Below are 25,088 nucleotides of genomic sequence, written 5' to 3'. Positions count from 1 at the left end.
TTGGTACAATTAACACGCGAAATGTCTTCCTTAGAAAGTGAAAGTGAGCTCAGGGGAAGTTACGACAGGTCACAGGCTGGAGAAAAAAGGCACACTTGATATGCTCACCTGCACATTACGGGTAATCTGGCCTCACTGGAGTATGTTTTCGGTTATCGGAGCTATTTTTAATGTTATCATATTTATCGGTATGACGTCATAATTCCATCACATCGGCTTGATAATTATCGGTCCAATAATTACCATGCACCCCTAGTAAATTAGAAATGAAAGACCATTTCCTAAAATGGTGGCGTCCACACTAATCGACACCAATACCAGAGCAGGCATGGTATCTGTAAAGCTGATGTTTAAGGTGGAATGTTCAGCACTGCTGTGTGCAGCACAGAGAATTCCAGAGTAAATACAGTTGAACCTCTGTTTTCATATGCCCTAGTTTTTGATGAAAATGATTGCCACAAATATGTCTCGGTTATCGTAAATCCAAACAGTGTGCCTAACAATAGCATCAATGCAATTAGTTTGTTATTATCGTCCCAGGCCTAGTGTCCACGGGACAGTTTTTTTTTCTTCACGTTTAGAAAATCCTAATCATCAAATATCATCTCTGGACAGAGTAGTGATGCTCAAGCTCACTGTCTTTGGACTGAAAGGTTTTCCAGGATGGACTCCAGCAGCCCCTTACCACCTCACTAGAAAGAAAATAGAAAAGAAAAACATACATGATGCAAGGATCTTAAAATGTTAGAGCTTTTAAGAGGTAATAAATGAACGCGTGTGTCTGCTAAGTACACAGTCACACTTGAGTGTTAAGGTGCCATGTTATGGCACCACAGCATTTTGATAACAGAAGCTGGTAACATTAGAACTGTGTTTGCACTTCTGCCATTTGATGCCCCCACTGGTGTTTATAAAGACGCCGCTGACCCGCAATCAAAAGTCATACACACAAACACACACACACACACATTCTCCAGAATGAACAGAACCAACTGGATTGTATTATCAAACTGTACATACGGGACAATGTGTGTAATTTTAACACAAGACCAGTCGCACTGTGAGGCCAGTTGTCATCTAAATCAAGCCAGCAGCTTCCAAAGTATCCAGTAAGACCACACCTCCTCACCCCTTAAGCTCCCGTCTTTTCACACCCTAATCCCAAGGGTTCCACCGCAAGACGGACATCATCTAGCCAGGGTCAACATCTAACAATAAACTCCTTTAAAATAGGAGATATTGTTTAAAAAATTGGCACATTCATTGTGACATGTTGGTGATGTATTGTAGCGCTAATGGCAAAAACAACACAAACATGAATTAAGAACACACTATGGAAAAGCAACAAGAGATATTTATTCTAGGACCGTCAAATGATTAAAAATTTTAATCAAATTAACAGTTTTAATCAAACTAACAGTTTTCAAATGAATTCATCACCACTTGAGACTATGTGTGAAATATGCCCATTTTTGCTGTATTTTATGAAAAGAAAGTTAAATGACAGGACAGGTTTTTATATACAGTGGTGTGAAAAAGCGTTTGCCCCGTTCCTGAGTTCTTATTTTTTTGCACGTTTGTTTTAGATTAAACTTGTTATTATTGAGGGAGAAAAAAAAAAGATCCTCAAAAGCTAGACATCATCTAAAGACATTCAGGAACAAGTGCAAAAGATAGTAATTGAGATCTATCAGTGTGGAAAATATTATTTAGCCATTTCTAAAGCTTTGGGACACCAGCGAACCACAATGAGAGCCAATATCCACAAATGGCAAAAACTTGGAACAGTGGTGAACCTCCCCAGGATTGGCCGCTCAACCAAAATTACCCCAAGAGCTCAGCGATGACTCGTCCAAGAGGTCACAAAAGACCCCACATTCAGAGAACTGCAGGCCTCACTTGCCTCAGTTAAGGTCAGTGTTCATGACTCCAGCATAAGAAAGACACTGGGCAAAAGTCCAAGACCAAAACCACTGCTGAACAAAAAGAACATTAAGTCTCGTCTCAAATTTGCCAGAAAACATCTTGATGATCCCCAAGACCTTTGGGAAAATACTCTGTGGTCTGACAAGACAAAAGTTGAACTTTTTGGAAGGTGTGTGTCCCATTACATGTGGCGTAAAAGTAATGCCGCATTTCAGAAAAAAAACATCATACCACAGTAAAACATGGTGGTGGTAGTATGATGGTCTGCTAATGCTAGATTCAATCTCATTGACATAAGCCACCAAATAGCTGCCCTCGGCTACGCCTGCCAGTAACAAGCTGCTCCTAGCCCGAATTTTAGCCAGCAGTTCAAAGCAAAAAAAAAAAAACAGCCGAGATTTGGCTCGCATCTTAAAAAACACTCGTTAGATGGGGCACTCGTATGCCAAGGTACCACTGTATAAGTGACAATAACAAATACCTGCAGTGAACCAGTTAAACCAGCTAACCAGCTAAACTTACATTTCAAAATACCGTTTTCTTTGTCCATTTGTCATCAATATTTGTTCTTGCTTCTGGCTCTACATCAACTGCCACGCTGCTGCGTTTCCTCAAACTACGGTGTGGGCCGAGGGTAAAACAGGATGTGTGCAAGTTTATTTGCACGTCAAAAAAATAGTGCCGTTAAAGGAAACTTACAATAATGCGTTAACTTTGACAGCACTGTTTGTAATTATGTTTTACGTTGTTCAATTTTTTAAAGTGAACAGTAAATTCACAAAAATGACATTTACAGTTGATGGCACCAGCCATGACAAGCTAGCTCTCGCAGCTCAGCCTCATTTCCGGAAGTGACGTAATCAGGGTAATATCGCTCAGGTAAATAAAAATGGCGGTGTATGAGACATAGGATGTTTACAGTGATTATAGCAAAGATGTGAGCGATGTGTCAACAGTTTTCAAGGAGGAAGAAACATTTGGAGATGAAATAGAAAACTTGCACAACATGGACTTAAGCCTTAAGACGTGGAGATGAAGATTGGTTGCCTTCAAAACACAGAATGGTAAGTGTAACTTACTCTGGAGTTGCTTATCCTTCAATGATTGTTTTTCTTCCGGAAATGAGGCTGAGCTGTGAGAGTTGGTTCATCATGGCTGGTGCCATTATGCGACTGTACTGTTTGCGTTCAAAAATCCAACAATGTAGAACATAATTACAAATAATATATAACATATTTAAGCAAAGTTGATGAATCATGTTGGGATCCTTTAAAATTTAAAGTTTGTATTGGACTAGAGTGGCTCTTCCGTCCCACCTCCTCCTGCCAACTTATCAACGTGTTCACCAAGAAGTCTTCAATAAAGGTAAACGTCAACGTTAACTGTTCATTTATCCATTTAATTTGACAATTACTATAATTTCCGGTGTATGAGCTGCTACTTTTTTCTCACACTTTGAACCCTGCGGCTTATATGCCTTAATGCAGTTGTTGGTCCTTGACAAATGAAGAAACTGACGAGGGAAGATCACAAGGCCATAAAAACACAATAAGCCTCTTGGGCATGAGGCTTTGGCTTGAACGTCAACACTAGCCTGCTGCTATATTTGAGTTTTGCCCTAATAAGACGCAAGATTTCAGAGTGGCTATCGTGTGACACATATTTATTGGAGACAGAAGCTCAGTATATCTTCTGGGTAACCCCTTTAGAATTTCTTCTTCCTTTTCACTGCTGTAAGTTGATCTGCTTTCCAATGGCAGCGGTCCCTAGTGTGTGCAGACGCGTTTCAATTGTGCTGGCCGTGTGCCACATTCTTGACAAAAACCCTGGGCTTACTTGGACCACCTTTGACAGCATCTCTTCTCTCTCTGATCACACGTGTGCCACGCAGACAGAAACACACCAAATACCCCCTCTCTTCAAGAAAGTGCAGCTGCAAGGCATCACTCAGTGAGGCACATTAGGGATGGTCTCAGACTGCCTTGTGCACCCCCGAAGAGGAAGAAACAAGAATAGATGCTGGCACTGTTGTGAGAAATAAGCCCTTGGCAAACACCCCTTTTCTTCAAAGCTCAACAGCCCTGATTTCATTTTTTAATAATTTCTGACCTGTAAGGACTCTGAAACAGTATATCTGTGATATTTCCAAGCTCCTCCAATGCATACCGAGGGACCACTGTTGTGCCAGAGGAGTATTAAACAGAGTCATCACTCACACCTTTGACCTGTCTGCAACTGCTGATTTAACCTTAAGCAAGAGCTGCAGCCACGTCATATTCTTGTAGTTAAGTGGCAGACACAACAGTTTCCACCCACAATGCTACCTTTACATCTGCTATACAATTTACATACATGTATTTCCAATAAAAAGCGCACATTTTGATATGTTACATTGATGTCTCATCTTTATCAGACATGGGAAAAACAATACACAACACACTCTGCAAATTGTTCATCCACTGAAACAAATCAAAAACTCCTTTTGAGGATCCAACAAGAAAGATATAAGTATTTCACATGCAAGCAAGATTGAAGAAGTACTGCTCAAGTAGCATGCCAAGCAACATGCCCAAACAGAGCAAGACACATGCAATGGGATCCGATCACACCGTATAAAAAGGCAGCGCAAGCATCCGTCTACGACAGACACCCAACAAAGGTAGGTTTCTCAAAAGCTAAGCTACGTCATTATGCTTCAGGAGGCTGTAAAACTTCCATTTGTCATTTGTGTCAAATGCATAATTCAGTTAAGTAGTTATTAAAAATAAGATATTTTAAATAGGAGTCAGTTGCATTTTTCACTCACTTGAGTATCATCAAGTGTACAAAAATGGCTTTGTGAACCTCACTGTGTATTTGTTGCTCCATTTTTTTTAGTGTTCAGTCTGCTCTGAACTGTCCTGAATTTCTGCATAGCTGGTGTCCTCAAAGGTAACATCATCATCCAGTTACCATCGTTTTCTCCTAATTATGCCAAGCCCTAGCTATGTTTCCGGCAATGTTTGTTTAACTACAGTAATAGAAGATTGAATATATCTCAACTCCTTAGTTGACACAAATAAATGGCTATGATTGGGTTTGGTTTTTTTTTCGCAGTAAAGGGTCATCATGAGCAGGACCGACCCAGAAATGGAGTGTTTTGGCCCGGCGGCCCTGTACCTCCGGAAGCCAGAAAAGGAGAGAATTGAGGCCCAAAACACTCCCTTTGACGCAAAGACCGCGTACTTTGTGAGTGAGCCCACCGAGATGTACCTGAAAGGTAAACTGGTAAAGAAAGAAGGTGGGAAAGCCACGGTGGAAACACTCAATGGAAAGGTAGGAGTGAAATTGTATCATAAAAAAAAAATAATAGTCATAGAGGCTAATTATGATATGATATGACATGAAAATCTACACTGTAGGAACGAAATGACGGCTGCCATTTGTGTCTCTCTGTCAGTCTCTCACTGTCAAAGAAGATGAAATCTTCCCCATGAATCCACCAAAGTTTGACAAGATTGAGGACATGGCCATGATGACCCACCTCAGTGAGCCTTCTGTGCTGTATAACCTCAAAGAGCGCTATGCAGCGTGGATGATCTACGTGAGTCCCGCTCAAAACAAACATAAGCATTAATAAACTGCATGCCTAACAGATCACAACTTTTCCCAGACCTACTCCGGTTTGTTCTGCGTCACTGTGAACCCCTACAAGTGGCTCCCAGTGTACGACGCAGTGGTGGTATCAGGATACAGAGGCAAAAAGAGGATTGAGGCGCCACCCCACATCTTCTCCATCTCTGACAACGGCTATCAGTTCATGCTCCAAGGTATCTCGCATTGCAGATACGCCCCCATATGGCATGGGCAAAACTAAAGTCATCAGACGGTTGTTATGTCAAGACAGCGTTACAAAGATAACACAGATTACATTTTCTTTACGAGTCCAAGAACATATCAGCTGTACAAACTGTTGTATACCTTTTTGATGTCTTACAGATAGAGAAAACCAGTCCATCCTGATTACGTAAGTGCAAACAAATATATAGTGGAACCTCGGTTAGCGTATTTTTCAGTCTACGTCAAAAATGTACCCTAACATTTAGTCTCCGTTTGTGTACATTTCAGTTAGTGTTCAATTTGGCGCACGTCTTGTCGTGCTCTTCATACAATGTGTGAATCCAATGTATATGGTACGTAACGTATTTTTAATCACAAAGTGTCCCTGTTAGCAACACGTTAGCATGAAAACCAGAAGTGGAAGTCACTGTCCCCCAGCTATGATGTCATCAGTGGTTGACCCCAGAGGTGGGAGAAAGTCAGTGTTTTTGCAAGTCTCAAGTCTTTAATCTCCTGTCTCAAGTAAAGATGAGTAAGTCCAAATCAAGTCACAAGTCATGACAAGACAGGTCGAGTCAGGTCTTGAGTTGTAAGCTTGAAGTTTTCCGAGTCCTTACTAGTCATAAGCACTATTTAGTGTGTATTTTTTTTAAAAGACCAGTGTGACCACATCAGATTGCTGACTTAACATTCGTGATATATTTAACATTTGTTGTTTGTTCTTAAACCTGATTGGACGTAAATAGATGCATTCATGAGGCAGATTCTGTGGGAAAATGTGTTGTCTTGCTGGAAATTACATAATAACGATCACGTTAATAATTTGAATGGGGACGCATTTTTATCAATACACTGAAAACCTCAAGTCTTTCTCGAGTCTTTGATGTCAAAATCCAAATCGAGTCCACACCTCTGGTTGACTCTATAGTTCTTTGCTAACTAACACAGTCACGCCACAAGTCTCTTACTGGTCATGGCTGCAAAAGAACCCACAATGGAGCCAAAGAAAGTTGCCAGTACTACAAGTGCCAGCACTTTGATGAAGATGGCAAGAAACAACATTCAAGAAATAATACATTTCTGGACTATAGAGCACACCGGCATGTACACCGCACACGCTAAATTTAAAGAGAAAAAAAGATTTGTACATATACTGGATAGGCGACATAACATGGGCTATTACACAAAAGGATGTGACACAGAAAGATTTTTATATAATAATAAACAGAACAGTGCGTGTAATTTGGCTAGTTAAACAGCAGCCTACCAGAAAAGTAATTCATCGCTGTCCTCCTCCTCCTCCTGGGAACTAAAACCACTCAAGTCGTCTGCTTCAGCATCACAATTGAACAACCTCATAGTTCCTTCGTCACACACTTTGTCAGTCTCTCTATTTCGTTGTCGCTGTCAGTGTCACTTTTGTCTCGAGCCATTAGCCATTTAGCTTGAGCTAAAACTCTTCATCATGCAGTAGTCAAAACTCGAAAACTCATTGGTGATAATGAACGGTTGAAGGTCGGAGTAATCCGAACAGAAGCTGTAGTAATTCTACAATTGATCAAATTTACTTAAGATGTGTCAGAGATCGTTGCATAAGACTTCAAAAGGTGATTATTAGCTTCCACTTCACTCGTCCATGTCGCTACTTCCTAAAGCTGCACTTTAAGCATCATGGAAAATGTAGTTTTTAGCCATACATTAGCTGCATCACTGTACAAGCCGCAGGGTTCAAAGCATGAGAAAAAATTAGCGACTTCCACACCGAAAATTAGGGTAACTCTGTTTTTGTCAACAATCAAGTCTTCAATCAAGGAAAAAGTGACTTTGTTTCCTCATTTATATGCATTTCTAATTGTTTTCTGCATGTAAAACTATAGTTGTAAAATTATAATTTTTTTAAATAAAAAAATAACTAGCTTTTGGGTGTCGGGAACGGATTCAAAGCTTGAGTTGAACCTTCTGGAAGTGATTAATGACGCCAGCCGAGGTTCCACTGTGTATGTTTGTATCGATGTCTTATTTATTTTTGATCAAATGCCTATGACTACGTTTCATAAACCAGTGGAGAATCCGGTGCAGGAAAGACTGTCAACACCAAGCGTGTCATCCAGTACTTTGCAACAATTGCAGTAGCTGGAGGAAAGAAAGCAGAACCAGTTCCTGGCAAAATGCAGGTAAAAAGTGACAGAATAAAAGTTACAATCACATGCATTCAGGAGGCAATATGGACTTTGTGGGACTGACAACGTATTCTCTAGGGATCACTGGAAGATCAGATCATTGCAGCTAACCCACTGCTAGAAGCTTATGGTAACGCCAAGACTGTGAGGAATGACAATTCCTCGCGATTTGTAAGTTGTTTTCTTATTTGTAGCCTTGCTGATGATCATATCTGAGGACAATTCTAAATGACTAATTATATGATATCAATTTGCTTCTGCTTAGGGTAAATTCATTAGAATTCATTTTGGATCCACTGGAAAGCTGGCTTCAGCCGATATTGAAACATGTAAGCTCGTTTTCAAAGTCGTTCTGCGGTATCAGGTTGATTCATGTGCTGCAGGGAATCATTCTCTTCTACATGAACCCATATAGATCTGCTGGAGAAGTCTCGTGTGACCTTCCAGCTGTCTGCTGAGAGGAGCTACCACATCTTCTATCAGCTCATGACAGGACACAAACCTGACCTAATTGGTGTGGAATGGCAGATAATATTGATATAAAAATTATTGATGTTCAGCCTGTTCCTGCATATACATACAGTATATACTAAGGTTGTGAACGATGAACCGATGCGACCGGATATCCGCTTTGACAAGCGAGAGACGCGGCTGCATGGGTATCAGCCTCCTGGATGGATAAGAATCAGCCATAAATCCTTACATGAATGGATTGTATCGCAAGACTAGCAAACGGTTGACAGTCCGTCTCTTCGCTTAGGCTCTCACAAAGGATTGTCACACATGCTCTGTAGCTTAGCATGACGGAAGACAAGAATGGATGTAAATAGCATTAGCAGCACTGGCATTGGGGCGGCATGGCTCAGGTGGTAGAGTGGTTGTCTCCCAACCTGGAGGTTGCGGATTCAATCCTCCGTCCTCCCGTGATCATGACACTGAACCCCAAGTTGCTCCTGATGCTGTGTCATCAGTAGGTAAATAACTGTGGCAAAGCGCTATACAAGGGAAAGACCATTTAGCATTAGCAGTGCGCTAGCTAGTCACCAGGAAAGATTTTCAACACAACAGCAAACCATAGGTACATTGTAGCCATCTAAATTATCTTATTTATGATGTATTGTGTAAAACTAAGACAGTAACAACATAAAATTAAAAGCACTAAATGAATACAAAGCCACCAGTACCAGCCTTTTTCAGAACAAGTATACACATTAGCACTCAATAGGTTCATAAAATCTTACCTTTATGCATTCCCACATAGTATCAGTATGTGGTAGCAAATATGAGGTGAAAGAAAAAGGGTAAAAATACAGTATAGTAGTCTATCTGTGCAGCATGGGACAAAGTTACATAGTGCGTTCAAGGATCGTCCAACAAAGTGGGACAAGTCGCCGCTCGCGTTAAGCATGCACAAACTGTTGGATTTCTAACTGTATATTATTTTATTAATAAAATAATGACCCATATTTCCAAAATTGATATCATTTTACATAAAATGTGATGTAGTTATTTCCAAATTATTGTTTTTTTTCAAAGTTTTTTTTCCATCATTGCGCCTGAACGTTTCCCTTGGCCCGGTGGTTGGGGACCCCTGCATTCCAGCATGCTTGGGGATATGATGTGCTCTTTTACACATTTGAAAATACTTTAAGAATAACACTTTTATACAATTGGCTTCTTTATTTTACAATGTAAGATTCATGTCTATGTCAACAAATGTAACTATTGAGTCGAATCGTTCTGTTTTTAAAATACGTATATCGTTTTTGAATGCATATTGACTCGATGCATATTGACTCGATGCATATTGACTCGCCTACCACAAAGGGCTTTACATCCCTAATATATACAGTATTTATGTATATATATTTATGTATGGTATATGTATGTATTTATGTATATACACAATTCTTTCAGAGGCACTCCTGATCACCACAAATCCATATGACTATCCAATGATCAGTCAAGGTGAAATCACAGTGAAAAGTATCAATGACGTTGAAGAATTCATCGCAACTGATGTAAGTATAGCAACATAAACAAAATTTGTGTTTTATAAAGTGTACAATCAGCAATCCTGCTCATGAGCTCTGTGGGAAGGGTATACGGTAGTTACCTGATGTGAGGCCAATAGTGTAGTTTCATATTTGAAACCCACGTTGTACATTGCAGACTGCCATTGACATCCTGGGATTCAATGCAGAAGAAAAGCAAGGCATGTACAAGCTGACTGGAGCTGTGATGCATCACGGCAACATGAAGTTCAAGCAGAAGCAAAGAGAGGAGCAGGCTGAGCCTGACGGCACTGAGGGTGAGAAATTTAAGCCGTTGAAAAGAAGCACAATTTCTTTTCTACAACACATGTTTAAAATATTATCGCTTTTCTCTTTCAGTGGCTGATAAAATCTCTTACCTCATGGGTCTGAACTCTGCTGACTTGCTCAAAGCCCTGTGCTATCCCAGAGTGAAGGTTGGGAATGAATATGTGACTAAAGGCCAAACTGTGCCTCAGGTATGAAATGTGGACCAAAACTTGGAAAAAATATAGATGTATTCTATAAACAGTTTCACACTTAATCCTTTTTATGGTCCTTATCCTTTAAGGTTCACAATTCCGTCATGGCTCTCAGCAAATCCGTCTATGAGAAAATGTTCTTGTGGATGGTCATCAGAATCAATGAGATGCTGGACACCAAGCAGCCCAGAAGCTTCTTCATTGGTGTGCTGGACATTGCTGGATTTGAAATATTTGATGTAAGTACAGTACACTTTGCTCAATGTACATATTAGAAAAGAAACAATAGCTTGAATTGAAGGTGTAAAGTACATCCAACATAACCACAATTGCTAGGAATGTCCTCGTCCGATATTGATATCAGATATCGGTCTGATATCAGCCCAAAAAAAAAAGAATAGATTGAAGAGACATGCACCGGGTATTGCAAGACTAGCAACCACTTGACAGTCCGTCTCGTAAACAATGCAAGAGCCTGGGCTGCCGGTGAAAGGACTGTCACACATGCTCCGTAGCTTAGCATGACTGAAGGCCAGAATGGATGTAAATAGCATTAGCAGCACTCGTATTAGCAGCACGCTAGCTAGTCACTGGGAACATTTTTCAACACATCAGCAAAACATACGTACATTACAGCCATCAAATTGGTCTTATTTTGTAAAACTAAAACAGGAACTACATCAAATTAAAAGCACTAAATGAATAAATACAGAGCCACCATCCACCTGTACCAGCCTGGACTTTGTTTTTCAGGGAACAAATATACACATTAGCACTCAATCCTAACCCACACATTGACAGGTTTTCACAGTGCGTGGATTGGAACACCAATATAAATTAAAGCTTAGATTAAACACTCTTAATACACAATTATCAAACTTACTTACTTATTCATATAACTCACACAGAGCAATGAAGAGCTTCATGCCGTGTCTCCTTCCTGCTTTCTGTTATGACCGTGCGCTCTGTGCTATGAGGTGTTGATGCGCGCTCGTAATTGTGAGTGTTAGGTGGTAATTGTTTAGCATTTTTATTCACGTAGCCCCAATGACATTTGGCGTACCCCTGGGGGTACTTTGGGGACCTAGGGTCTACAACAAAGAGATTTACATCCCTAGTCACTATACACACGTACAATCAGATTTAAAGCAGCTCCTTCTCTATGCAGACACGTATGTAAATATGTAAAAACATATATACACAGTACAAAATACATACCCATTTACAGCATAGTATAAAATATCAGTTTAAGAATGAAGTTCTATGTTAATGAATATGAGTAATGGTATGATATTGCACAGTATAACATTGATTGCACAGTATTTCAATCATATTTCAGAGGGAACAATGGGCCCGGTGGGGGTACGTAGTTGGTGGAGTCAGTGCATGTTGGAGTTCACTGTGGTTATGGCTTTGGGAAAAAAACTGTTCTTCAGCCTAGTGGTCCTTGACTATTATTTTCTGTCACTTGATCAAGCCTTTTATAACGTTCCACGCTACTAAACATGTAATAAAAGTATGTATGATGCGTGCTGATATCAGATTGATATTGCTATCGGCTAATCGGGATCCGATTGGAAATGTAAAAGTTGTATCGGGTGACCCCTAACAATTAGATTCATTTTCAAATTGTTGCTGAGGTTTTCTTCCTTTGTCAGTTCAACAGCTTGGAGCAGCTGTGCATCAACTTCACCAACGAGAAACTGCAACAGTTTTTCAACCACCACATGTTTGTCCTGGAGCAAGAGGAGTACAAGAAAGAAGGAATCGAATGGGAGTTCATTGACTTTGGCATGGACTTGGCTGCCTGCATTGAGCTTATTGAGAAGGTATACAGGAAAACCTTGTCTGCTTTGAAAGTACAAGTACAATAAATGATATGACACTGACATGTAATTACAGCCAATGGGCATCTTCTCCATCCTTGAAGAGGAGTGCATGTTCCCCAAGGCTTCAGACACAACCTTCAAGAACAAACTGTATGACCAGCATCTTGGCAAAAGCGCCCCCTTCCAGAAGCCAAAGCCAGCCAAAGGCAAGGCCGAGGCCCACTTTGCCCTTGTTCACTACGCTGGCACTGTGGACTACAATGTCAACGGCTGGCTGGACAAGAACAAGGACCCCCTGAACGACTCTGTTGTTCAGCTCTACCAGAAGTCCTCAGTCAAGCTGTTGGCTCACCTCTATGCCGCACATGCCGGAGCCGAAGGTGAGGTCCTATTTGAATGAGTATTTTTCACAGTGTGCTGGTTGATTGAGTGAAACTTGAATGAAAACATCTTGGGACACATTGCAGCCGAGAGTGGTGGCGGCAAAAAGGGTGGCAAGAAGAAGGGTGGCTCATTTCAGACTGTATCTGCTCTTTTTAGGGTAAGCCTCAAAATTCTTAGTATTTTTTGATTGGGAAAAGCTGGATGAAAATGGCTTTTTTTCACATTTCAGGAGAATTTGGGCAAGCTGATGACCAACTTAAGAAGCACCCATCCTCATTTTGTGCGTTGTTTGATTCCAAATGAATCCAAGACCCCAGGTACATCAAATATTCTAAAGAAAAAGCGCACCTTTTTTTGGAATTTTGCCCATCATCCAACAATCCTTATGTGAAACATGAACACGTCTTTCTCTTTTCTGTGCATTCTAAAGATATAAAAACAGATTTTTAAAAAGTGGCAACTAATAATGCACATAATGGGACACACGTATTCTGCCTAGAAAGGCCGCTATTAAAACACCTCCAACAAGGTTTTATGGTTTTATATCCATGCTGTAAGCATGTAGTAACAGGTACACTGGTCAGTACACCAGTAAGGTAGTTCTCGGGTGTAACAATGTTAATAACAGTAATAATAACAATGTCGTTGTAGCTTGGTTAATAAGCAGGTGACAGTATGTAAATGGAGCATTGTTGGCGCTTTTTGGAGGTTTTTTCACAAGTTCTTATAGGCGGAATAGGTGTGTCCAATTACATGCATTCTTAGCTGCCTCTTTTTATCTGCTGTTATATCTTTAGAACACACAAAAAAGAAAAAGACGTGTGTTCATGTCGCACAAAAGGATTGTGGATAATGGGCAAAATATATTCAAAAAGTGCACTTTTCCTTTAAAAGCAGTACAATAAATCCTGTATTCAATGGAATGTAATTTTCTTTCAAGGTTTGATGGAGAACTTCCTGGTCATCCACCAGCTGAGATGTAATGGTGTGCTGGAGGGTATCAGAATTTGCAGGAAGGGATTTCCCAGCAGAATCCTCTATGGTGACTTCAAGCAGAGGTAACGACTATGATACAGTAAAAGTTATGCAGTCATCCCGCAGTTAATTGGTTCCAGGCCCGGCCATGACAAGTGAATTTCTATGAAATAGGATTCCTTATTCAAAAATGGAATATTTTCGCAGTTAGAGCACAGAAAACCTGTTTATGAACTTCTCCGTACGGTTATTATTAGGGCTCTCTAGACATCTAGTCATCTTCACACTATAGTGGTATAGTAGTTCCCAATACACAGTAGTAGACATAATAATAGAAAATAAGACATAGACTCACACATTAGCATGTGGCCAGTGTAGACTACATTTCATCATCGTCCTTTAATCCCTTAAGCTGTATTTGTATTTTAGTTCATTTAGTCAATGTATGCTTCAAAATGCTTAATTTAGGCCAAGAATACGTTGACCTTTGCTTAATATGCATTTTTTATATAATAACCACGAAACAGCGGCCGGCCATTTATTAATTAATCTGATGTTCTTTGAAAATTCTATTGCCAATAGAAGGGCTCAATTCCAATTCCACCACAGAACACAGTTCAGCTCGCAGACTTGTCTCTTCCTCGCTCCCTCTCCCACAACACTTCCTCTTTATCCACCAAGAACATTCAGATTGAGGTGCATTCACCAACATCATAATCTAGAACAACAGCAATACAATACCGACACCTAGTGACCAGCATGGAATACTACATATCAACATGTCTTTCAATGTCTTTATTTTTCTATTTTAGTTCATTTAGTCCAAGGGGTGTCCAAACATTTTCCTGCGAGGGCCACATACAGTCGTGGAAAAAATGATTAGACCACCCTTGTTTCTTCAGTTTATTGATCCGATCCATTTGAATGCCTGGTACAACTCAAGGTACATTTGTTTGGACAAATATAATGACGATAACAAATATAGCTCATAAGAGTTTAATGTAAGAGCTGATATGTAGCAACTTCCATGGTTTTCTTCATAATAACCAAAATCACTTAAGTTCTTACATGAATAGCTATAGCACTGAACTGCCAAAAAAATGAACGCTTATGAGCTATTTTTGTTGTCATTGTTATATTCGTCCAAACAAATGTACCTTTAGTTGTAGCAGGCATTAAAATGAACAAGAAACTGAAGAAACAATGGTGGTCTTATAATTTTTTCTGTATTGAAAAATGAAAGGATGCAACTTTTCCACTTTGATATTACATGTAAATGTTATGTAAATCAACACATTTAGATATCTTTTCCCCATTTTTTCTGTTATTTTTTACTTTTACAAATATTTCAACTTTCTTCTTCTCAACAATCTTCAATCTTTGTTTTATAACATTATGACTTTATTCCCATATTTTTCCCCAAACTATTTTTTTTTAAATGACTTGATTTTGTTTTTGTTTGTTTCTCATAATATTACAACTTTTTTTATACTTTTTTTTCTTTAATATTTCAGCCCTTTGCTACTAAAATGATATTATTTTTCCTCCTGATATTACGAGTATGTAAATTGAGACCTTTTTCCCATTTTTGCTGTTCTGTTTAAAAAAAAAAAAAAAAAATCCACATTTTTCTATGCTGCTTTTCCTCACTATGGTCGCGGGGGTATGCTGGAGCCTATCCCAGATGACTTCGGGTGAGAGGCGGGGTGCACCCTGTACTGGTCGCCAGCTAGTCGCAGGGCACATTTTTTAAAAAGTTTTCTTGTTAAATCATGTTTTTAGAATGTGCTGCGGGTCAATAAAAAAGGCCCCCGGGCCGCACTATGGACACCCCTGATTAAGTAATTTTTATGCTTGAAAATGCTGAACTTAGGCCAAAAATACATACAATTTACTTAAAACATGCATATTTTTTTACTAATAATAAGCCATATTCAACCACTAAACAGTACGATTTATTCATTAATATATTTTTGAAAAACAGTGATAGCGTAAAGATGTGAAATTTGAACTGCGATGTGGCGTGGGACAACTGTAACACAATTCTGACACATTGATGGGCTCAATTACTAATCAAGCTCCTTCCCCGTAGATACAAAGTATTGAATGCCAGTGTCATTCCTGAGGGACAGTTCATTGACAACAAAAAGGCTTCGGAGAAACTCTTGGGCTCCATCGATGTTGACCACACTCAGTACAAATTTGGACACACCAAGGTAATTTGTTTGTTGAAGATAAAAGCTGAACCTCAAGACCTCAATTCCCGCTTGACCACTTCCTTCTCCTTTAGGTGTTCTTCAAAGCTGGCCTGCTGGGTACACTGGAGGAGATGCGAGATGAAAAACTGGCTATCCTGGTGACCATGACTCAGGCTCTCTGCAGAGGTTACGTCATGAGGAAGGAGTTTGTTAAAATGATGGAGAGGAGGTACGAGATCTTCCAACTAATGATGGCATGAATAGGTAAAATGCATTTCCCTTTATGGTCTGGCGCTTGCTGGCTGTTTTCAGGGAGGCCATTTACTCCATCCAGTACAACATCCGCTCATTCATGAATGTCAAAACATGGCCATGGATGAAGCTGTACTTCAAGATCAAGCCTCTGCTGAAGAGTGCAGAGACTGAAAAGGAGATGGCCAACATGAAAGAGGAGTTTGAAAAAACCAAGGAGGATCTCGCTAAGGCTTTGGCCAAGAAGAAGGAACTGGAGGAGAAAATGGTTTCTCTCCTGCAGGAGAAGAATGACTTGCAGCTGCAGATTCAGTCTGTATGTTGAAAAGAAAGATATGTCTATTTATATATATATATATATATATATATATATATATATATATATATATATATATATATATATATATATATCTGTTTGCATTGACTGTATGGCGTTGTAACTCCAGGAGGGTGAAACCCTTGCTGATGCTGAGGAAAGGTGTGAGGGGCTCATCAAAGCCAAAATCCAGCTGGAGGCCAAAGTCAAGGAGGCGTCTGAGAGGCTGGAGGATGAAGAGGAGGTGAACGCTGAGCTGACGGCCAAGAAAAGGAAGCTGGAGGACGAGTGCTCTGAGCTGAAGAAAGACATTGATGACTTGGAGCTCACCCTGGCTAAAGTAGAGAAGGAGAAACACGCCACTGAGAACAAGGTGAACGGATGTGCTCTCTGGGGCTGATTGATACTAAAGTATTGATTGAAAATGCTGTGGTGTTCATTGAAATAAACGTCCTGGTGTGCAGGTCAAAAACCTGACAGAGGAGATGGCCACTCTGGACGAGTCCATTGCCAAGTTGTCCAAAGAGAAGAAAGCCCTCCAAGAGGCCCATCAGCAGACCCTGGATGACCTTCAGGCAGAGGAAGACAAAGTCAACACTCTGACCAAGGCCAAGACCAAGCTGGAGCAGCAAGTGGATGATGTATGTCATGACAGACTGTAAAGTAATCCCTCATTTATACTGGTTAATTGGTTCCAGACTTGACCAAATTTCCACCAATTAGGATTCAATATTAATATAATGTTATATTATATTATGGAATATTTTCGTAGTTATAGCATAGAAAACCTGTTTACGATCATCTAAATCTGCTTTTTAACATTATTAGTGCCCTCTAGACATGAAATAACACCCCTATAGTCACCTTTACATTTGCGTTAACCAATAGAGTAGATTTAATCAGAGAAAATAAGACATATCGAACATAGATAAGATAACGTAGACTCACACGTTAGCAGTTCCTTGTTTATTTCTGGCCAACATGCTTCCTGTAATGTCTCATCAAAGTATGGTAACGGCAGCTTTAAATGGCTTTCCACTTGTATTACTCAATAAAGTAGACATAGTAAGAGCAAATAAGCCATTTAAGACCTAAATAAAATTCCTGCTCGTGTGTGTCACAGTAATTGTGTTCCCTAGGGGACCTTAGTGGCAGGTGGACTGATGTGGGAAGGACAGAAAGTGACGTCAGAGGTTCAGATTTGAGTTTTAGGTTGTCGTGGGTTATGACCCCAACAGTAGTAGTAGTAACACTAGTTACTTCCATCTCGTAGTTACTAGTAGTTACTTCCATCTTATCCTCACTAGGGTCGCGGGCATGCTGGAGGTACACCCTGGACTGGTCGCCAGCCAATGGCAGGGCACATATAGACAAACAACCATTCACACTCACATTCATACCTATGGACAATTTAGAGTTGCCAATTAACCTAACATGCATGTTTTTGGAATGTGGGAGGAAACCGGAGTACCCGGAGAAAACCCACACACGGGGAGAACATGCAAACTCCACACAGAAATGCCCACCCAGATCTTCCCGATCTCGTGGCTGTGTGGCCAACATGCTAACCAATCGGCCACCGTGCGGTATTTATTTAATTAGTTCATTTAACCATTTTTATGTTTGAAAATGCTTCATTTAGGCAGAGAATAATAATGATAGGCCGTATTCAAACATGAAACAGCGATCATTTATTAATTACATTTTGAAAACTGTGATAGAGTGATGTAGCGAGGGACGACTGTACATTTTACTCCCCAAGAAAACAACAATTATTGTAATCACTGTACGCATTGTTGAAAACAGCTTGAAGGATCCCTGGAGCAAGAAAAGAAGCTTCGTATGGATCTGGAGCGATCAAAGAGGAAGCTGGAGGGCGATCTCAAGCTGGCCCATGAAACCATCATGGATCTGGAGAACGACAAGCAGCAGTCTGATGAGAAGCTCAAGAAGTAAGTCAACATAATAAAACAAATATTAAAAGTAGACGTATACGGTAATAGAGTCAATGATTATGACAATTTCTATCAAGCCAGCAGTTCTTTCTTGATCCAGTTCAGCATTAATAGACAAAAGCATATGAGACCAAGCTGTATCTTCACACAGGAAAGACTTTGAGTCGAGTCAGCTGCTTGGCAAGATTGAGGATGAACAGTCCCTCAGTGCTCAGCATCAAAAGAAGATCAAAGAACTTCAGGTTGGTTCATGGACTGTCACCTAACTATCTGACTTCCATCTACTACCTGTTCACTTTGTATTATTTGCAAATATCAGGCTCGTATTGAGGAGCTGGAGGAGGAGATTGAAGCTGAGCGTGCTGCTCGAGCCAAAGTGGAGAAGCAGAGGTCTGATCTCTCCAGGGAACTTGAGGAGATCAGTGAGCGTCTGGAAGAGGCCGGCGGTGCCACCGCTGTTCAGATCGAGATGAGCAAGAAGCGCGAGGCCGAGTTCCAGAAGCTGCGTCGCGACCTGGAGGAGTCCACCCTGCAGCACGAGGCCACTGCTGCGGCGCTCCGCAAGAAGCAGGCTGACAGCGTGGCAGAACTTGGGGAGCAGATCGACAACCTTCAGCGCGTCAAACAGAAGCTGGAGAAGGAGAAGAGCGAATACAAGATGGAGATCGACGACCTCAGCAGCAACATGGAGAACATCTCCAAATCAAAGGTTCATCACAACCGTCATGTAGCAGCTTAGTGCTAATATTTGGACGGGCCATGATTGCATGAAATTGACATTTTTGTCCTTACATTATCTTAGACTAACCTGGAGAAAATGTGCCGCACACTTGAGGATCAACTGAGTGAGTTTAAGTCCAAAAATGAAGAACATGTGCGGCAGCTCAATGATGTGGGCATCCATAGGGCAAGACTGCAAACTGAACATGGTGAGAGCCTTCGCCTACTTTTTTTGTTTGTTTTCTTTTAGGACAGGGGTTGGCAACCTTTACTATTAAAAGAAACATTTTGCTTTCCTTCCCGTAATTGTCTAAAATCTAGGCCTGCACGATAATTATTGGACCGATGTGAGGGAATTATGACATCATACCGATAAATAACTGATCATTTTTAAAAAACGCTCAAATGTGACGAGGTTACCCGTACTGTGCGGGTGAGCAAATCAAGCGCTCCTTTTTCCTCCTCCCTGTGATCTGCCTGTCGTAACTTCCCCTGAGCTCACTTCTAAACAAACATTCACTTTCTGAGGAAGACTTTAGAATACTACAGTCACAATTAGAACGCTTCTTCTGCCTTATATTTGTATTTTAGTTCATTTAGTTAGTTCGTTTAGCCAATTTTATGCTTTAAAATGCTTTATTTAGGCCAAGAATAAATACAATTTGCTTAAATATGCATTTTTTCACTAATAATAGGCCGTATTCAACCACAAAACAGCCATCATTTAGTAATTAATTATTTTGTGACAAACCGTGATAGAGCGAGGCTGCGATGTTGGAACCGCGATGTAGCGAAGGATGACTGTATTCAGGTTAGCTCACCGTGGAGATTGCACACACAAGAAGATAGCTGCTGGCTAATTCCATTTTTTTTTTTTGTTATGACCGATAGAGCCACGACAAGGAGGCTGAAGCTGGAGCCGCAGGTTGCCTACCCATGCTCTAGGATATCAGATATTGATGGAACTATTTTTCTTTTTAGGTGAAATCAGCCGCCAGCTGGAGGAGAAAGAGGCCCTGATCTCTCAGCTGACAAGGAGCAAGCAGGCGAACATCCAGCAGATTGAAGAGTTTAAGAGGCATCTTGAAGAGGAAGTTAAAGTATGTCAACCTTTTGAATTGAAGGTTTTTTGCTGAATGCTGCAATAACTGTCTCCTCTTTAAAGTCCAAGAACGCCCTGGCCCACGCTGTCCAGTCCTCCCGCCACGACTGTGACCTGCTCAGGGAGCAGTATGAGGAGGAGCAGGAGGCCAAGGCTGAGCTGCAGAGGGCACTGTCCAAGGCCAACAGCGAGGTGGCTCAGTGGAGAACCAAATATGAGACCGATGCCATTCAGCGCACTGAAGAGCTTGAGGAGGCAAAGTAAGCCATGACGACATCATAATCATCATCATCGTTCACACAACACCAAATGCTCCAACGTTTACATCAAAAAAACATCTTCACAGGAAAAAGCTTGCCCAGCGTCTCCAGGATGCGGAGGAGTCCATCGAGGCAGTGAACGCCAAGTGTGCCTCTCTGGAAAAGACCAAGCAGAGACTCCACAGTGAAGTGGAGGATCTGATGATCGATGTGGAGAGAGCCAACGCTCTGGCCGCCAACCTTGACAAGAAGCAGAGGAACTTTGACAAGGTCAGCTTGTTAGATTATTAGGGGTGGCAAGATCTTAGCAAGATTAAAATGTGAGGAGATTTGTGGTTTGACCCAATCTCGCGCATTGTCTTGTCTTGTGCATTGGGGGTCTCGTGACAACCAAATTAAATAACTAACAATTGTTACTGAACTCGGCTTTTTTATGTCTTCAGGTTCTTGCTGAGTGGAAGCAGAAGTTTGAGGAGAGCCAGGCAGAGCTGGAAGGAGCTCAGAAGGAGGCTCGCTCACTCAGCACGGAGATGTTCAAGATGAAGAACTCCTATGAAGAAGCTCTGGACCACCTGGAGACCCTGAAGAGGGAGAACAAGAACCTGCAACGTGAGTAGAAATGCTCTTATAAGAACTGAAACTAGCATTTCACAGACAAAGCAGCGAGCTGATAAGGTTGAGAGGGTGTGCCCCCTTGTGGATGCATTAGCATCTTTTGTAGTATGCTTTGAAGCGGAATAGATTTCAGCGTCCCACATTGAAATGTTTTATTACAGAGGAGATCTCTGACCTAACTGAGCAAATTGGTGAGACTGGAAAGACCATTCATGAGCTGGAGAAAGGCAAAAAGACGGTGGAGTCAGAGAAGTCTGAACTGCAGTCTTCCCTTGAGGAGGCAGAGGTAAGGTTCCACAAGAGCATTCAGAATAAAATGTCAAAAAAACGCAGCAGGGACACGACAAAAACATGCCTTGCTTGGATGTTTTTCCTCAAGGCAACCCTGGAGCACGAGGAGTCCAAGATTCTTCGTGTTCAGCTGGAACTGACCCAAGTCAAGAGTGAGATCGACAGAAAGCTTGCAGAGAAGGATGAGGAGATGGAGCAGATCAAGAGGAACAGTCAGCGAGTGATCGAGTCCATGCAGAGCACCTTGGATGCTGAGATCAGGAGCAGGAACGATGCCCTGAGAATCAAGAAGAAGATGGAGGGAGATCTGAATGAGATGGAGATTCAGCTAAGCCATGCCAACCGCCAGGCCGCTGAAGCACAGAAGCAACTGAGGAACGTTCAGGGACAACTCAAGGTACCGGCATCCTTTTTCTGATCATAAGTAGATTAATAGAATTTTTCATGTCTGTCTTGACTGGATTTATGAACTCACTTAGGATGCTCAACTGCACCTTGATGATGCATTAAGAGGACAGGATGAAATGAGAGAGCAGGTTGCCATGGTGGAGCGCAGGAACACCCTGATGCTGGCAGAGATTGAGGAGCTGAGAGCTTCTCTGGAGCAGACCGAGAGAAGCCGCAAAGTGGCTGAAGCTGAGCTGGTTGATGCCAGTGAGCGTGTGACACTGCTGCACTCTCAGGTAGGACAACCACTGTTCAAACTATGGCGTGTGACATACCTGGAAACTGACTGTTTTGCAATGAAACTGGATTTAGAACACCAGCCTTATCAACACCAAGAAGAAACTGGAGGCTGACCTCGTCCAGATCCAGGGTGAAGTGGAGGATGCTGTGCAGGAATCAAGAAATGCTGAAGATAAGGCCAAGAAGGCCATCACTGATGTGAGTCCTACCTCGTACTGTCACAGGCCTCTTTGTCAGAGACATCATTACACTCATGGTTGCTGTGTTGCAGGCTGCCATGATGGCAGAGGAGCTGAAGAAGGAGCAGGACACCAGCGCTCATTTAGAGAGGATGAAGAAGAACCTGGAGGTGACAGTCAAAGACCTGCAGCACCGCCTGGATGAGGCTGAGAGTCTGGCTCTGAAAGGAGGCAAGAAGCAGCTCCAGAAACTGGAGGCCCGGGTAGGTTTTCAGGAAGAATAAAACCATGCTGGCCACAAGATTTTTTGCTTTGACAAGATGAAATACTCTTTCGCCCACCCAAAGGTCCGTGAATTGGAGGGTGAGGTTGATGCCGAGCAGAGGCGTGGTGCTGAAGCCGTTAAGGGAGTGCGCAAATATGAGAGAAGAGTAAAGGAGCTTACCTATCAGGTAACGTCAACATCGCCTAAGAAATGCAAATAATGGTCATGGAGAGGGATAAAAACAGTGGTTTTATATTAGCTCAATTTTCCAACAGACTGAGGAGGACAGGAAGAACATCCACAGACTGCAGGATCTGGTGGACAAACTCCAGATGAAGGTTAAGGCCTACAAGAGGCAGTCCGAGGAGGCTGTGAGTATCCCTTAAATGAGGAGTCGCCAACCCGATGATCACAATCCACCAGTTGATCTTTAGGACTTTGCCGGTCAATTGTGAGAATATTAGGGGAAAAAAACTCTGATCACATCAGTGCCCTCCCCTTTCGGAGAGTTACCAACAGGCACGCATTTTGTCGACTGAACACGCCCGTACGGCTCGCCGCTCACCAGGCACGCAACACGCAAGCCCCAGCCAGAAGCCCAGTCCCCGAAACCCGGCCTGAGATATCAGCGCACACACACCTCGCCGTGAAAGCAACAAGCATTAGCGCCAAATGTGCAGAGGTTGAGAGAGAACGAGAGAGGGAGTGACAGAGTGTAGCAATGTGCCTGAAATTATTGCCTTTGCTACCTCAAAATGAAGGCACAAATACCGCATAACTCCATAGATGTGCAACTCCAAAAAAATCTTCGAGCTGCGGTGACGTGGCTCATTTGGGCTGACTGTTGTAACCACTATCGTTGGCCCACAACAACAAGATAAATAGAGTTGTGGCCACAGGCCCGACCCTGACCACAATCCACAAAAGTAGCAGTGCCCAAAGTGGGGCTCAGGGGCCATCTGCGGCCTGTGGCTCATTTGTCATTGCATCACTGCAGAAATTAAATACAATTTTAAAAAACAGCAAAAATGGTAAAAATAGAGCAAAAGGCACACGGAAAAAAAGCGGAAATGTTGACACCGACAACCAACAATAACAAAAAGCTTTGTATTTAAAGACAAAGCTTTAAATATGTATGATTCACTTTAAAAACCTTTCTGCAAAATAAATAAATAATATATAAAATGTAAATATATATTGTGTATATAATTTTTCGGCATATACTGTATGTTCACGGCCAAAACCAGGGATCCTGGTCTCAAAAAGGTTGGTGACCACTGCCTTAAATAAAATATGCAAACCCACTTCAGTTTGCAAAGTGGCATGACTGACTGGACTGTGGATTGGAATACAGGAGGAGCAGGCCAACACTCACCTGACCAGGTACAGGAAGGTTCAGCATGAGATGGAGGAGGCTCAGGAGCGGGCCGACATCGCCGAATCTCAGGTCAACAAGCTGAGGGTCAAAAGCCGTGAAATTGTTAAGGTATGACGATGATGATGAGTTTGTCAAATTTAAACATACTCACGATCTCATCATCTGACCTGTGTATCTTTTTCCCTGTCAATGCAGACCAAGGAAGCAGAAGAGTAAGCAGGGGGATCAGCGTGGTGCAGCAACAGACACATATAATATGATTATCTTGTTGTCTGTTCACTGTGTTGTGACTTCCTGAATCAATAAAAGGTAGATAGTTTGCAGCAGCATCTCTTTGGTATGGCTCTTCAATTTTGCCTCACGAGTTACAACCATTGAATAAATCACCTCAAACAATTTGAGATACTTTCCAATAAACTTGCCCTCGCTAATATTTTATTATTTATTCCTTAAAAAAGCACATCATTGCACTTATCGCTGGCATGGTTATGGTACCATAAGGTCCTGTTTTTTTTTTTTTATTTATCCTAAAGCAGTTTTAACTAAATTCCCAGAGACATGTCATGTTTTCCATCCAAAAAGCATCTTCCAGTGTAATCCTCCATTAGGTTCCTAAAGCAAAACATAGGACAACATCGGAAATTAGCTTTGGACGAAAGAGTTGTAAATGACATGTATCGGTGTGTATTTTAATCATTACATTAAAATACATATTTTTTAATGTATTTATATATGTATAGAATTTTAGGCAGATAAACGTCTTGTTTATGATGAAGTACAAGCTAGCAGGTGTGCCTACTTACTGTACTTCCTGAATAAGCAAATTAAGCATGTGCAGTAAAACAACCAATCAGACGCCGTTAGCACCATGCGCTACGTCCTGTTTACATGAGCCCCAAAGTTGTAAAAACTTTGTAGCTTTCGCCGTTTTCTAACATTTAACATGTGCGTATAACATGTAAATTTAACTTTGTGCTCGTGCTGCTTATAATTAAGTCAGTTGTTAGCAGGTGAATTTCTGTATTGTACTTCTTGGTTTAGCTAGCAAATGCGCATGCGCACAACAGCTCAAGCGCTCAGTGACGTTAGCTCTGTATGCTACTTACTGTTTACATGAGCTCCGAAGTCGTGACAGTTGAGTATTTGCCACCATTTCAGGTGTCAAAAATGTAAATTTATTTTTGTGGTCGTGCTTACAAAACCTAATGAAGCCTTGAATTTTTAACTTTAAAAGGCATCTGG

At 41.4% G+C, this 25,088-nt stretch overlaps 1 protein-coding gene across 1 annotated transcript; it reads left to right on the top strand.

The window, feature by feature from the left end:
• Positions 1 to 4,791: 4,791 nt before the first annotated feature.
• Positions 4,792 to 24,175, top strand: LOC129186059 (myosin heavy chain, fast skeletal muscle-like). Its single transcript, XM_054783891.1, has 40 exons — positions 4,792 to 4,857; positions 5,023 to 5,241; positions 5,366 to 5,509; positions 5,579 to 5,735; positions 5,905 to 5,932; positions 7,808 to 7,919; positions 8,004 to 8,096; positions 8,191 to 8,254; positions 8,341 to 8,439; positions 9,843 to 9,946; positions 10,098 to 10,236; positions 10,319 to 10,437; positions 10,530 to 10,679; positions 12,099 to 12,269; positions 12,343 to 12,649; positions 12,737 to 12,810; positions 12,883 to 12,970; positions 13,594 to 13,711; positions 15,721 to 15,844; positions 15,919 to 16,055; positions 16,139 to 16,394; positions 16,525 to 16,767; positions 16,859 to 17,035; positions 18,201 to 18,346; positions 18,501 to 18,591; positions 18,669 to 19,058; positions 19,152 to 19,278; positions 20,051 to 20,169; positions 20,235 to 20,431; positions 20,518 to 20,701; positions 20,875 to 21,040; positions 21,208 to 21,332; positions 21,426 to 21,734; positions 21,817 to 22,020; positions 22,097 to 22,222; positions 22,296 to 22,466; positions 22,551 to 22,655; positions 22,744 to 22,839; positions 23,823 to 23,954; positions 24,042 to 24,175. Exons 2-40 carry the CDS (start codon positions 5,035 to 5,037, stop codon positions 24,060 to 24,062), a joined length of 5,820 nt encoding a protein of 1,939 aa, XP_054639866.1. The 5' UTR covers positions 4,792 to 4,857; positions 5,023 to 5,034; the 3' UTR covers positions 24,063 to 24,175.
• Positions 24,176 to 25,088: the final 913 nt, after the last annotated feature.

Source organism: Dunckerocampus dactyliophorus, chromosome 8 (genome assembly GCF_027744805.1).
Source record: "Dunckerocampus dactyliophorus isolate RoL2022-P2 chromosome 8, RoL_Ddac_1.1, whole genome shotgun sequence".
Taxonomy (NCBI): Eukaryota; Metazoa; Chordata; class Actinopteri; order Syngnathiformes; family Syngnathidae; genus Dunckerocampus; species Dunckerocampus dactyliophorus.
The sequence above is the reverse complement of the archived record's forward strand: the minus strand, read 5'-3'. Positions and strand labels throughout refer to the sequence as shown.

Excerpts from the sequence above, each read along its gene's own strand:
- LOC129186059 (XM_054783891.1), top strand. The coding sequence starts at position 5,035 with ATGAGCAGGACCGACCCAGAAATGGAGTGTTTTGGCCCGGCGGCCCTG. Across the intron at positions 7,920-8,003 it reads CAGTTCCTGGCAAAATGCAG|GGATCACTGGAAGATCAGAT; the intron begins GTAAAAAGTGAC and ends CGTATTCTCTAG. Across the intron at positions 19,059-19,151 it reads AGAACATCTCCAAATCAAAG|ACTAACCTGGAGAAAATGTG; the intron begins GTTCATCACAAC and ends ACATTATCTTAG.